The following is a 13,751-nucleotide window of genomic DNA, read 5'->3' as shown; positions in this document are numbered from 1 at the left end:
CCAAACGGAGGGCTTGAGCTACTGGCTGGCAGTGTGGCTGCCTGGTGAATATCCTCCATGTATGTGTGTGAGTGCGTGTGCGGTAATTATGGCCCTGACTAATTGCATGAATGGAAGGGGGAGGAGGTAAGGCTCAGTTTGCTCACCCCTGCTATAGAAATAAGATTTCCCATAGCAACGAGACCGTGACTGCTTTCCCCACAATCACACCTTTTTTTTTTTTACCTTATCTTATCTGTACGGCTGCTTGCCCTGCACCTGGGGATGGCTGGTGCGCCCAGAAGGAAGCAACCGGAGATCCACGCTTCCATTCTTTGTACAAACGAGCAGCGCAACGAGGGTGGGAAAATGCCATGCAACAAGAAGCCATGTGCCCCAAGCCGGATACGGGACTGTAAACACCCATGTTTCTGATACCGCGCCTCCGGGGCTACCCGCTGGCCCTGCACAGAAAACCCTGATAGCCTGCCAGTGAGACGATCCCAGAGTTTACATGAGCAAATATTGAAAGTACATTTGGAAAGCAGGCTGGAGGGAAGGAGACAGAGGAGTAATGTAAGGACATAGTACGATAACAGCCTTCAAAAATGGACACAAGAGAGGCTGGGAACCCAAAGCTAAGTCCACCACAGGGGTCGGGAAATCCACAAATGAGGGGAATCCAAAGGCAACGACAGAGTCCAGTTTGAAAAGAAGTAACTGAGTTTCTGTTTTCGTGGTAGCAACCAAACTTAGTGGCTTTAATCCCAATTCCTTAGTGTAAACTTTAGCGGGTCACCTTATTAATGTGTGTGTGTGGTCCTTTTTATTCAGACCAGGCTGATCCGGTCCTGGCTTGACCCCGCTGCATGCATGGAGCTGTCCCATTTTTCATAGGAAAATCTCGGTTATGAATCGATGCATGCCATGGGCTAGAAGGAAGACCGAATGGACCTGTCCTGAAACTATCGAGTCAGCTGGTAATCGTACAATGGACGGGATGGGGGTGGAAAATCGGGAAGGCACAGGGCAAGCACAGGGAGCCGGTACTGCTGGGGGGATGACAGAAAAGGCAGAGACCACACAGGCACTGCAGGATTGCAGGTGGGGGGGGGGGGGGGGGGGAGGAATGGGTCGATTCGATTGCATTTTGTCCCGGCAGATTCCTTCTCCTCCTTTGCACCTTCAGTTCAATTGGCCCTTGGGCTAGGATTCAGCACCATGAGCCTTCAGCGGTTTGCCCCAATGTTATCCTCCCCTCTCAACTCACTTTGGCCATTGCAGGGATGGTCCATAGTTGGAGGCCACCTGACCTGACCTGACAGGGCTCCTTTCCTGATTCCTGCAATCAAATTGCGGGGCCTGAATCCGGCACCTGGGTGTTGCCCTTGCGGACCGACTCCCCTCCCTCTCGGGGACCGAGTGCTGCCCCTGCAGCAGCCCCCAGCCAACCCAGGGAGGCAAAGCTGGATCCCTCCGCATGGCAGTGCATAACGCGTCCACCGAGCCAGCTCCCGGGCCTGTGAGATCTCATATTCTGTTTCTATGGAAAATGACACCCACGGCCCTCTCCCTGCTTCCAGTGAAGCCGCGGTCGAGTCAATCCATTGCCCATAGCAGGGGGAATCTTTCCAAGTGGCAAGAGATTTTTCCAAAAGCAGGCGAGTTTGAAGCCTCTGTGAGTGATTACAATAATGCAATGCTGTGTACGCATGGTTTTGCCACCTGCAAGTTTAGGCTACGGTGCCCTGGGTAGAGTCTTGATGATGGGGGAGGTTACATTGTTTCATCCGGAGAAACTTTCAGAATGATATTAAACAGGCGTTAGAAAATCAAGACCGATAATAAAGTTTGCCTGCGCCTGCATCACTGGGTATGCAAATGGAGTTCCCTCTCTGCATGGAACGTGAGTGCCGCCCCTCTCACAGAATTGTCCAATCTACTACCGGGGACCCCAGGTTTCTGTGGGGGTGCGGCCCTCGCTGCAGAATTGGCTTCGTCCTTGGAAAATTACCGCAGAAGACGGGGGACCCTCCCAGACAAAGGCATCGGTGGCAGCCGAAAAGCACATTTACCCTTCCCTCCCACCCCTGGACCCCTCACTCAGTGGCTCCAATCATCTAAACAAGAGGAGGGGAAGGGCAGTGGCCTTGCAGTGCCTCTGGCACGTCCTCTCTTCTTCCTTGGCAGGGGGGGGGGGGGGGGGGGGTGAATGGTGCGCATCCTGTTTTTGCTGATAGTAGCCCATGAGTTAGGGGTCTTGGGAGGCGGGGCATGAGCTGGGGATCGTGGGGTGGGATCGAGAAGGGGAGGGGGAAGGAGTGAACTAGTGAGTGAGTGAACTGGGGATGGAGGAGAGTTAAACAGGGTAAGTGAGAGGTGTGAAGGGCGGGGGAGGGAGTAAAGCAGAGTCAGTAGGGCTTGTGAGGGGGAGTGAACTGTGAAAGTGAGGTGTTTGGGAGGGGAGAGTAAACCAGGGTGACTGAGGGGTTCACTGGGGGTGGGGGAGAGGAATTAGGATGAACGAGGGGTTTGTGGGTGGGGGGGGAAGGAGACAGGGTGAGTGAGGGGATCAGATGAGGGAGAGTGAGGTGATCAAAGCAATTTTGGAAGGGGGGATCAGGGTAAAAGGGTTGTGATTCCATCTCCATGCATCTCAATATTTCCCTGTTCTTGGAGGGGCTTTTATAACTAGCGCTCTGTATATGATCTGATGTGCACCACAGGGAGCATTTCAGCCTAAGCCGCTGCTGTTGAAATATTTTTGAGGTGCAGACTTGTAGAAGTAAAACTGGGGAGGGGGGGGGGGTCCTTGCCTCAATCTTTCTAAGACATCCACACGTCTGAAATGTTTGGGGAGAAAAAGATTCACTTGTGTGAGAGGGAGCCAGTTCGATGCTTCTCTCCTAGGCTGCAGAAGCAAGTCCATAACACACAGGTTCCCAAAATCAGCCCAGCTCCTTGCAGGGAAAATCCATTACAGTCGCTGCCTCAGCCAGGTCCAACCCAAAGAAGCTGTTCCAGGCCTGGTCGTGCCCCATTGCATGCATGGAGTTGTAGTCCTGCTGTTCTTACAGTAATTGGAACTACAACTCCATGCACGCAATGGGGGCACAACCAGGCCTGGATCAGCCTTTTGAGGCTGACTTGGGTGAGGCCACAAGTCCAAACAACAGAAAAGCCCCTATCCCCTACCCCAGGATATGTGATTAAAGTGCACAGGATCCCCTCTTCTCCCTGATAAATATGTGACCTGCTTAGTTTTCCCAGCTTCCCTTGTCTGCTATTAAAGAGCTGCGAAAGGGGAAATTCTGTTCCACCTGTTTTTTTTTTTTTAATTCTGGCTGAACATGTGAATCCTAACTCAGGATGAGTTCTAACGTAAAACCAGTATTTATTTGCACTAGTCACTGTCTCCAAACCCACCAAGGAAACCTCTCTTTGCCAAGAGCTGGTGGCCTTTGTATACAATATAATGCAAGATGGTAAACATCCGGCTTCCTACGCTGTAAAGAGAGAAGGGAGAGCTGGTGCTGCTAAATGGTAGCGGCTGGATTTCCTCAGATCCGAGCGTTCCCACGCTCTGACACCCTGCCCACCTGTTTCTCAGGAGGGCCGAGCAGAAGCACCCTCGGGGCGACTCCCAGCTCACGGAGGGCACGCTCCCGTTCTCTCCTCCTTCCCCGATTGGGTTCCCAGTGTGGGAATCCGTACCGAGAGAGAGAGAGAGCCCTGATCCTTGGCAGTCACCAGGTCGTGCATAAATTCAGACGCGCGCTGGCAGGGCTCTTCCCGCGTCGATCGGATACCGGAGACAATTGACATCCAACCTTGGCCTGGCAACTATGGCAGCTTGCAATGGTTTCATTGATACCAATGAAGGCCTGAAGTCGTTGCAGAACAAAAACAAGGTACAATATTTCAAACTGATATGTCTGATATGGCACCAGAACAGATAGTGTGTTTGCTTGTTTAGCCTATTTATAGATAAAAATCATACAAAGACAGGGCTGGAAGGGACCACGAGAGGTTTCCTAGCCCACAGTCCTACTTCTAGGATCGTCCTCTTGATTACCTCCCAACTGGTTAACATAGGAGAATATAAAATTAAAGGCAATACAAATGTAATGGTAAAGTACACCAGCAAATAACCTGACTATATGATATACTACAGTTGTAGTCTGTCTTGCCCATTATTCCACGGTACAGTGAAACTGATGTATAACTCTGACAGACCCGGAAGCCAATCGTTGAGAAGATGAGGAGAGATCGCATTAATAGCAGCATTGAGCAACTGAGGGTGTTACTGGAAAAGGAGTTTGATAAGCATCAACCTCACTCCAAGCTGGAGAAAGCGGACATTCTGGAAATGACAGTGAGGTACCTGAGACAACAGAGGCAGCATCAGACAAAGAGTGAGTGTCTCCGCAGTACCGGAGTGAAAATGAAGGGTGAGATTTAGCACTCAAGGTATAAGACTGGAAGTCAGGAATCTTCCACTGACTTTCCATGCAGGAATCTCACTGATAGGTCAAGGAGAGTATGAACAACTGAGCAGTGGATTTGGGGAAGATCTGTAAGCCCAGTGGTTGTGGTAAATAATGTGTATATCACTTACTCCAGTGAAAGTGAAAATTTTATTTATTTATTTCAAGATTCTTATATACCGCGGTACGTATAATGATACATCACCTCGGTTTACAGACAACATTAATTTAAGCAACAGGCTTTACATAAAACAGTTTATACAAAATTAAACAGCATAAATATATTAATATTTATTAATAATATTATTATATTATAATAATAATTATTATATAATAATATTATTATTATTATTATTATTAATAATAATTAATAATAAATACAGAATATATTAGGACCAAAAAGGTAGGTGACCTAGGAATAATGCCAAACCAGGAAGGAATAAAGCAAAAATGGATATTTTGAACAATCTAGCTAGCCTTTGCTTGTACCTAGTTTAAACCTTACCTATGTATTTCCATGACTGTATTATAATTGATAAATCTGCTTGGTTTATTTCAGATACACTATTTATCCAGAAAAACCTCCAAGATTATGATCACGGCTTCTCCACATGTCTCCAAGAGACTGTCAGCTTTCTGGCTGCCCATAAGTTAGGGAAGGAAACCCAAGTGAAAATGCTCAACCATTTCCGAAGAGTTGGAAATGCGATTCACAGCCTGAAGACTGCTGTCCCTCAGCAACCTCCTCCATCCTGTCAGAGCATGCGAAGCCAAACCACCCAGAGCAGCAGCAAGCAGCTCTGGAGGCCCTGGTAGACCTTATTGTTATCTGGACACTACACAGAATTACCTGACACTAGTGGAAATGAATTTCAATCATGTTGCTTTTATTGACTTGATATATTTGGGCATAGATGTCAAGTTACTCTGAAATTAGTTTTATCAAATGGGTTGCAAGCTAATTAGCACAGTCTGCTACTAAAACTAAAACCCACAGAACTTAAACTCAAGAATGTTTTTTTTTCCTTTTTTGATCCATTAAGTAAAATCATCAGGTCCTGATGGTATTCTGAGCATACTGAGTTGGTTTTCAGAAATAAAATAAGGTTTAGAAGTTAGAACTTTCCCCTCCAAATGAAAAATGTTTGTGGAAGAGATGGGGGGGGGGGCCAGAGCTCTCACTAGTGCAAGAAAGGCACAGCCAACCGGGGCGCAAAGCCTTTGAGGGGCAGGAAAATGATTGGCTGCAGATGAAAAGCCAGAGTGCTGCTCTCCTTTTACCATTGGGGCTAGACGGGATTAGAGTGGATGGAGTGGAATGAGCAAGGAGTGGGTATCTGGGTGAGGGTGCGAATAATACACGTGCCTGCCGCGAGTACTAAAATGTCTTTCCATTAAAGGAGTTTGGAAACCGGTTTTAAACTGCAAAAAAAAAACAAACAGATTTCAATCATCATGGAAGTGGTTTTGTAAAAATTAAAGGTTTGTCATATGCAATGGTAGCTGAAACATGCTTAATTACTAAGAATTCCTTAATAGTTAAGGAGCATCATTATGCATTGCAGCTGTTGCTCTGTTTAATAAAAGTCATATTGACAGAAGTTGTTGTCTTAAGACTGCTGTCCAATAACAATGACTTATTGGCTCTGATTTGCTATAAAATATTTCTAGTTTTATGTTGTATAACAGTTTTAATTGAGGAACAGCCAGTCCTCTTTACCCCATTGTCTGTAGGGGGATGCAGATTTGCTTTTCTTAGGGATCTCAATAGGAAAATCCGCACCGCAGGCCTGCAATGGGGTAACAAGAGGACTGGCTGTTTATCCTCGCCCCTCTTACTAAGCTGCCTTCACAGATAGCTTAACCTGACCTTGAAGACTTAGATGTTTGATCAGGATGTTGACTTTTGAAGAAAATAAAGGTAGCTAGAGTTTCTGAAGTGGAAAGGATTGGTTTTTGCTTTGTCTTTATTTACAATTTATTAACAAAATGATCTTTGAATAGGTTGGTTCTCAGAGCCAGTCTTTGTGCAGTCTTCCTTATTGCATTTATTGACAAAGAATTGGGAAGTCTCTGGTCCTTGTAGAATTACTGAATTTTATTCTAAGCACTGTCCGTCGCTGCATCTAAACAGGGGAGAACAAAGCATGCTCATGTATGGATTTTCTAGCGCTTTTCAACTTTGGCCCTATGGAGAATGACCTCACTTTTACTGGCTTGAGATATTTTTCAGTAGGGCCGTGGTCCATCCCCTCCCCTCCCCTCTCAAAGTGCAGCCAGATCTGTTCATGAGCAGATACCTTCTTTACCAGCTCAATAGCTTTCCAGCCTTAGTCGGGAAAGCACTTAAAAGAGGGGGGAGAGGGGTGGAGGAAGCAGAGCTGCCAAGTTATCCAGTTCCAAGAGGGAGAGTTTTTGGTTAGTCCTGGTCTTGAACTTACAACCCAAAGCGTGTGCTGATATTTGTAGTCCCTGATTCTACCCATTGAATTCAATGCTGCAAGTCCCATAATGCATCAGAATGGGGCTCTCAGAAATCCAGGACTGGCCTAAAATCTCCTTCCTGGCACTGGGTAGCTTGGCAGCTCGGGGGGGGGGGGGGGGTTTAAAAGAAAACCAGGAAAGTGCTTTATAGTGAAGTGACAAACAAGTCCAGAAGAGGCATTTCCATCCAGCCCTGTTCTTGGACATGAAGCCTTAGTTTTCTGGTTGAGAAGCCAGTGCACCGCATCCCAGCTCCCTCAGGCCTGCAAGATTCCCCAGCTGTGCAAACAGCCCAATATTTGCAGCTTGGCAGCCTCTGGGTGTTTGTTCTCCTGCCGCACAACAGATATTTCAGCTAGCCTGGAGGGAAGGGGAGGGAGCAGGGGAAATTCGGACACTTACACCTGTGCTTCTTTATTTTATAACCCTGTTAATATACCAGTACAGAGGCTCTCCCGTGTTCTGCCAGAGCTTCATCATTCTTAAAAATGTACTGATTGCTTATGCAGCCCGGCACTAAGCAATATACAGCACAATTCATACCATCCATAATATAACATAAACACTAATAGAAATAAAATCTTAGAATAAGACAAACAATGGAACACATCACAGGAATTTAAACAGTTTGGTTCATGAGGGTATAGGTGCAGAACAGGCCAGCACCAAAATTCATACCATGTGCATGAGAAACTGGCCAGCAAGCCAACCGATTCCAGCTGCAGGCACATATATACATATCCAAAGGACTATTTGGGGACTGGCAAAACCAGCCATTATATGGTACCTTTCACTGTACGCTGCTCCCATTTTAAAAGGCCAATGAAGAACACAAGACAAAGCAGAAGAAAAATGGGAAACTCAATCTGACTTGGGGTAATGTATTTTTCCACAGGATCGGCCAAATAATGACATAACTTCTAAATCTATATCCAGATAAATGTGGTGCTGACACAGATTAGTATAGGGAGATTAATACTTATTATTTTTATAGTGCTACTGGATGTCTGTAGTACTGTGTAATGGTGCTAAGCGCTCAGTACAGGTATGGTAAGTCCATACTCAAAGTCACTTATAATCTGTGTATACCTGAGGAAATGGGAGATAAGTCACCTTGCCCAGAATCACAGGTGGTGTGTAGGTAGGAGAAGTGGGATTTGAACCTGGTTCTTAGCCCATTGGTCTACAAACTAGGCCACTCCTCCTCCTTCCTAATTGAGGCTGCTGATATTCTGCTTTGCACTGCTGATTTTATTTTTTGGGGGGAGGGGGGTGTGTGTGTGTAAGAAGATGAAGTACCAGGACGGCACCTTTACTGAAGGAAACATAGACTCAGAAAGAAGCAGGAAGTGCTTGATGGCAGACCTGCTCTGTTTTCTAATGTCATCAAATCCAGTTCAGTTTCGGGCCGATACAGAAAAACCTGCAGGAGAGCCGGCGAGCGCCCACTCTCCCAGCGTGCGCCCAGGCCACTCTCCTTGGCGCGTCCCATATGCAAATGAGGGCCTGAGATAAAAGGAGGCACTAGGGACACTAGCGCACCTCTAGCGCCTCCTTATTGACAGAAGCGGCGGCTGTCAGCGGGTTTGACAGCCGACGCTCAATTTTACCGGCATCGGTTGTCGAACCCACTGACAGCCATGGGTTCGGAAAACGGACGCCGGCAAAGATTTTTCTTTTTTTTTTTTCTTTTTTTCAAATTTTTGGGGCCTCCGACTTAATATCGCTATGATATTAAGTCGGAGGGTGTACAGAAAAGCAGTTTTTTCTGCTTTTCTTTACACTTTCCCGGTGACGGCCAAAATTAACTCCTGCCTTTGGCAGGTGTTAATTTCTGAAAGTAAAATGTGCGGCTTGGCTGCACATTTTACTTTCTGAATCGTGCGGGACTAACTAATAGGCTCATCAGCATGCATTTGCATGTTGCGGGCTCTATTAGTTTCGGGGGGGGGGGGGGGGGGGTTGGCCGCGCGTTTTCCACGTGCTATTACCCCTTACTGTATAAGGGGTAAAAATAGCGCATGGATAACGTGTGCACTTTACTGCATCGGCCCGTTTGAGAGCAGAGTATCCCATTCTGTCTCTGCACCAGACTGGCCTGCGAAAGGAATCTGATCAGTTGGAGGTTGGGTGGTGGGGGTAGGGAGGGGGGACGGGGAGGGGGGAGGGGGAGTGTAGTCATTGTGGTTTGCTTTCCCACGCTTTCCTGTTGTATTTCACTCCGCCACCCCCTGCTGAAGAGCTCTCACCCACCTGCCTTGTGGGGATGCTATTGTAGAGATGTGAATCGTGTCCTCGATCGTCTTAACGATCGATTTCGGCTGGGAGGGGGAGGGAATCGTATTGTTGCCGTTTGGGGGGGTAAAATATCGTGAAAAATCGTGAAAAATCGTAAAAAATCGAAAAAAACGTAAAATCACAAAACCGGCACATTAAAACCGCTGCGAATGGCGCCGGCAGGAGATCGACTGCAGGAGGTCGTTCAGCGAGGCGCCGGAACCCTCGCTGAACGACCTCCTGCAGTCGATCTCCTGCCGGCGCCATTTTCCGTACGAAAACGATTCGCGGCGGGAAATCGCCTCCCTGACCCCCGCTGGACCTCCAGGAACTTTTGGCCAGCTTGGGGGGGGCCTCCTGACCCCCACAAGACTTGCCAAAAGTCCAGCGGGGGTCCGGAAGGACCTCCTGCCGTCCAATCGTGTTCGTCTATGGCCGCCGCCATTTTTCGGCGCCATTTTGGAAAAATGGCGCCGGCCGAAGACAACAAGATTCAGTAGCAGGAGCCCGTTCCGGACCGCTGCCGTTCCGGACCGCCGCTGGACCCGCAGGTTATTTAAGTCATTTGGGGGGGGGTTCGGGAGGGTGGGGGATTTAATTTAAAGGGTCGGGGGTGGGTTTTAGGGGGTTTTAGTGTGCCGGCTCACGATTCTAACGATTTATAACGATAAATCGTTAGAATCTCTATTGTATTGTGTTCCATAACGGTTTAAGACGATATTAAAATTATCGGACGATAATTTTAATCGTCCTAAAACGATTCACATCCCTATGCTATTGTCCTCCGGTCCTGTGGTGAGGCGCCCGCTTATGGACAGGACAAACCTACAGTGCCTGGGAAAGGCTTGCAAGCAGAAGATCCACTCATGCATTTTGGGGAGGGGGAGGGGGGATTGAGTTCCCTGGAACATTGGAGACAAGAGCAATAAGGCTCAGATCAGGGGCAGTACTTCCCAGAAGCTCTTCTCTTTCCAGTACCTTTCTTTCATTTATGGTGGCTGCTGAGGAAAATAAGATTTGGTCCCTTTGTGCTAAAGCTGTGGCCATGTGTTTTGTTTATTGCTCGCCCTCAAGGTGACTTACTCCAACGTATTCCTCTGATGTATCTCCTCTGACTTATTAATGTTGAGGTCCTTATAGAGTATCCCTGTAATGACTGCCGGGCCTTTATTCACAGCTCCATGCTAAGGGGTTTAGGGGGCTGGCTCTAACCAATGCAAAATCCTACATTCACCAGTTCAGCAGCAGAGGAGAAACTTGGTGCAAATCATGAGAAACAGGATGCAGTGTGCCTGAAACACAAAGCACTGAAGTGTGCACTGCGTTTGCAGTTTAAAGGCAAACTGGCAGCAGCTCAGACCTAAATCACATGTACTGTGCTAGACAAGAGTCACATGCCACACACTCAAACAAACAAAAAAAAATTCATGTTCTCAAGATTTTATGGAAAAGCTGACAATCCAGTTTTAAAAAACTAAATAAATAAATTTTAAAAAAAGCTATTTCTTTGTACTCATCCGCAGGTTTGCTGCATTTACAAGAGCTAGAATGAACAGTAAAGGCCTGAAGCTAGACTTGATACAGGTAAACAAACTCTCTCTTTCCACAGCAGTTTTTTAGGGAACACAAAATGCTTTTGTTTGACTGCATGGCAGTGTGGCTATAACCTTTCAGAATCACAGTCATTACTCAGATCGACCTAATAATGAGGCTGGGTGGGGACTTTCAAGAAGTCACTCAAGCTACTGCTTCTTAGCGGGATATCCCAAACCTCAACTCACCCCCGATTTATTTATTGATTTATTTATTTTTTATTTTTATATACCGATGTATAATATACATATCCACCCAATTGGCCGAAAAGGGGTCTGGCCTTGCCTCATCCTCTACATGGAATTGTAGCTTTGATTATCCAAAGGGAAAGCAATGGGACAATCAGAATTAGAGCTCCATGCATGCAACAAGGCAAGAACCAGCCTGCTTGGTTGACTGAGGGTAAGTTGGCGCAGCTCTAAATATTTTTGTCCTGTCATCAGTGAAGAACAGCCCATCACAGTCCTGTCTAAATGGATGCTTTATGTGTTGAAAGTCTGCTATCAAGTCACTCTCTATGTCTTCTTCAGCTGTTCCTTAATCATCCTATTGTCTAGGAGGCCTCGCATCATCTTTTTTTTTTGTTCTCCTTTAGACTTTCTCGAAATGTGAGAAAATGGCAGTCTTCTTCAGTGAGGTTTCCTAGATGCTCATGGTTCACCTTCAGGCAACGGGTTCTCTTCTGAAGGTTGTACTGGGGATATTTCAGGCACTTTGTGTCACTGCACTGGGATCCAGACTAGCTTTTTATTTCTTCTCATACTGCTCTGCTGTCCCACAGACAGAAGTGTGCTCTGATCCTCATCATATTCCCCACCGTCCCTAAACAGCTGATGCTGGTCACCAGGAAACTTAGGTCCCGGAAAACAGTGCTGGCAAAGTAATACAGAACTTCTGAGCTATCAGATCTTAGGGGAGAATCATAACTATTGCAATAATTCCAACAGTTTTTTAAACAGATTCAAAAATAACTCTGATCCCATAGTATTCAGGGGGCCTTTGTGGTTTTGCAAGCCAATGCACTACAGATTCTTGTTTGGTCAATGAAAGGTATCATACCTTAAAAAGATTCCAGTTTTCTCAAGGACCAATATAGTGACTAAAATTTAGCTCACATATTTCACTTATATTTTATTTCACCAGGCCTAAGGTTTGCTGGGCAAACCTTTAGAATATCAGCCTCATTGGGATGTTGCCAAGCATTTTTAAAACCGCCCTGTCATTAGTTAGTTCCGGTGCTCAGTAGCTGACTCCATCTCTTGCCGTGTTTCCTTGAGGGAGGGGTAAAAAAAAAAGGTCTCTGTTTAACAATGCAATTATTACACAGAAATTCATAGAATATTGTCGAAATCAAGTGCAAACGTTTGCATAAACGCCAGAAAAGTGGCATCGTGAAACGAAATCATCTTCCTTAACATCTAGATGACAGAGTCGCGTCTGCTCCCTTCAGAGCAGAGTGCGGCCAGTCCCCTTTCTCGGAGTACAGGCCTTGAGCGCCATCGTCTGGTACATTGCTGCACTGCAGCCTCCCAAGAGCATCACCCTGGAACCAGAACTAACCCGGTTACCTGCAATGAAGCACAACACTGGGCTCCCTGTTTAGTAAACAACAAAAAGTACCACAACTCTTGGTTGTATAAGACTGAAATCTTGTACCCTAAGTAACGCTCGGAGATTATCTGTTACAACGAATCACAAAAGGTTTTTGTAACAGTCACATCAATTAGACCCTAGTTTGTTTGCTATAAATATGGGCCTCCTAAAATAATTTGGATTTATAACATTCCAGAAAGTAACATGCAGCTACCTCTATGCTGTATATCAGCTGAAGGTGAGAAGTAACATTATTTGTATGCACTTGGCAGCTGGGTAAACAGGCATGGGCAGATTCATCTCATCAGTAGTTAAGGATCTTCACCAAGAGATATATTTTTCTTGGAAATACTTTTTCTTCCATGCCTGAATTAATCAGTTGTGGATACAGCTATAGCTCATACGGAGGAGCTAGAATCAAACATTAGAGAACAAGTAACTCTTTGGTCTTTTCTACTCTGCATGCCAAATTCTCCCCCTCCCCTCCTATTCCCTACAAGACAAGAGAGAGGGGAGAGGCTGGATTAGGCAGCAGAGTGATTATTATCTTCTTTGCTCTCTCTGCTCCAACCTCTACCTCACCCAACCCCTCCTCTCTCCTCCTTTGCAGTCTGCAATAGGGGAGAGACTGGAAAAGGGAAAAGGGTAAACAGTGGAGTGCCTCAGGGATCTGTGCCTCAGGGATCTGTACTTGGACCGGTGCTTTTCAATATATTTATAAATGATCTGGAAAGGAATATGACAAGTGAGGTAATCAAATTTGCGGATGATACAAAATTATTCAGAGTAGTTAAATCACAAGCGGATTGTGATACATTACAGGAGGACCTTGCAAGACTGGAAGATTGGGCATCCAAATGGCAGATGAAATTTAATGTGGACAAGTGCAAAGTGATGCATGTAGGGAAAAATAACCCTAGCTGTAGTTACACAATGTTAGGTTCCATATTAGGAGCTACCACCCAGGAAAAAGATCTAGGCATCATAGTGGATAATACTTTAAAATCGTTGGCTCAGTGTGCTGCAGCAGTCAAAAAAGCAAACAGAATGTTAGGAATTATTAGGAAGGGAATGGTTAATAAAACGGGAAATGTCATAATGCCTCTATATCACTCCATGGTGAGACCGCACCTTGAATTCTGTGTACAATTCTGGTCACCGCATCTCAAAAAAGATATAGTTGCAATGGAGAAGGTACAGAGAAGGGCAACCAAAATGATAAAGGGGATGGAATAGCTCCCCTATGAGGAAAGGCTGAAGAGGTTAGGGCTGTTCAGTTTGGAGAAGAGACGGCTGAGGGGGGATATGATAGAGGTCTTTAAGATCATGAGAGGTCTT

General features: G+C 46.1%; 1 protein-coding gene across 2 annotated transcripts; it reads left to right on the top strand.

The window, feature by feature from the left end:
• Positions 1–3,507: 3,507 nt before the first annotated feature.
• Positions 3,508–6,403, top strand: LOC115077083 (transcription factor HES-5-like). 2 transcript variants are annotated; one of them, XM_029579258.1, is made up of 3 exons: positions 3,508–3,890; positions 4,214–4,394; positions 5,026–6,403. In XM_029579258.1, the coding sequence occupies exons 1-3, from the start codon at positions 3,825–3,827 to the stop codon at positions 5,280–5,282; spliced, it is 504 nt and encodes a 167-aa protein (XP_029435118.1). In that variant the 5' UTR covers positions 3,508–3,824; the 3' UTR covers positions 5,283–6,403. The 2 variants fall into 2 exon arrangements, with proteins under 2 accessions (XP_029435118.1, XP_029435119.1); XM_029579259.1 differs by having other exon boundaries at positions 4,189–4,394.
• Positions 6,404–13,751: the final 7,348 nt, after the last annotated feature.

Source organism: Rhinatrema bivittatum, chromosome 15 (genome assembly GCF_901001135.1).
Source record: "Rhinatrema bivittatum chromosome 15, aRhiBiv1.1, whole genome shotgun sequence".
NCBI lineage: Eukaryota > Metazoa > Chordata > Amphibia > Gymnophiona > Rhinatrematidae > Rhinatrema > Rhinatrema bivittatum.
The sequence above is the reverse complement of the archived record's forward strand: the minus strand, read 5'-3'. Positions and strand labels throughout refer to the sequence as shown.

Excerpts from the sequence above, each read along its gene's own strand:
- LOC115077083 (XM_029579258.1), top strand. The coding sequence starts at position 3,825 with ATGGCAGCTTGCAATGGTTTCATTGATACCAATGAAGGCCTGAAGTCG. Across the intron at positions 3,891-4,213 it reads CGTTGCAGAACAAAAACAAG|ACCCGGAAGCCAATCGTTGA; the intron begins GTACAATATTTC and ends TAACTCTGACAG. Across the intron at positions 4,395-5,025 it reads GAGGCAGCATCAGACAAAGA|ATACACTATTTATCCAGAAA; the intron begins GTGAGTGTCTCC and ends GGTTTATTTCAG.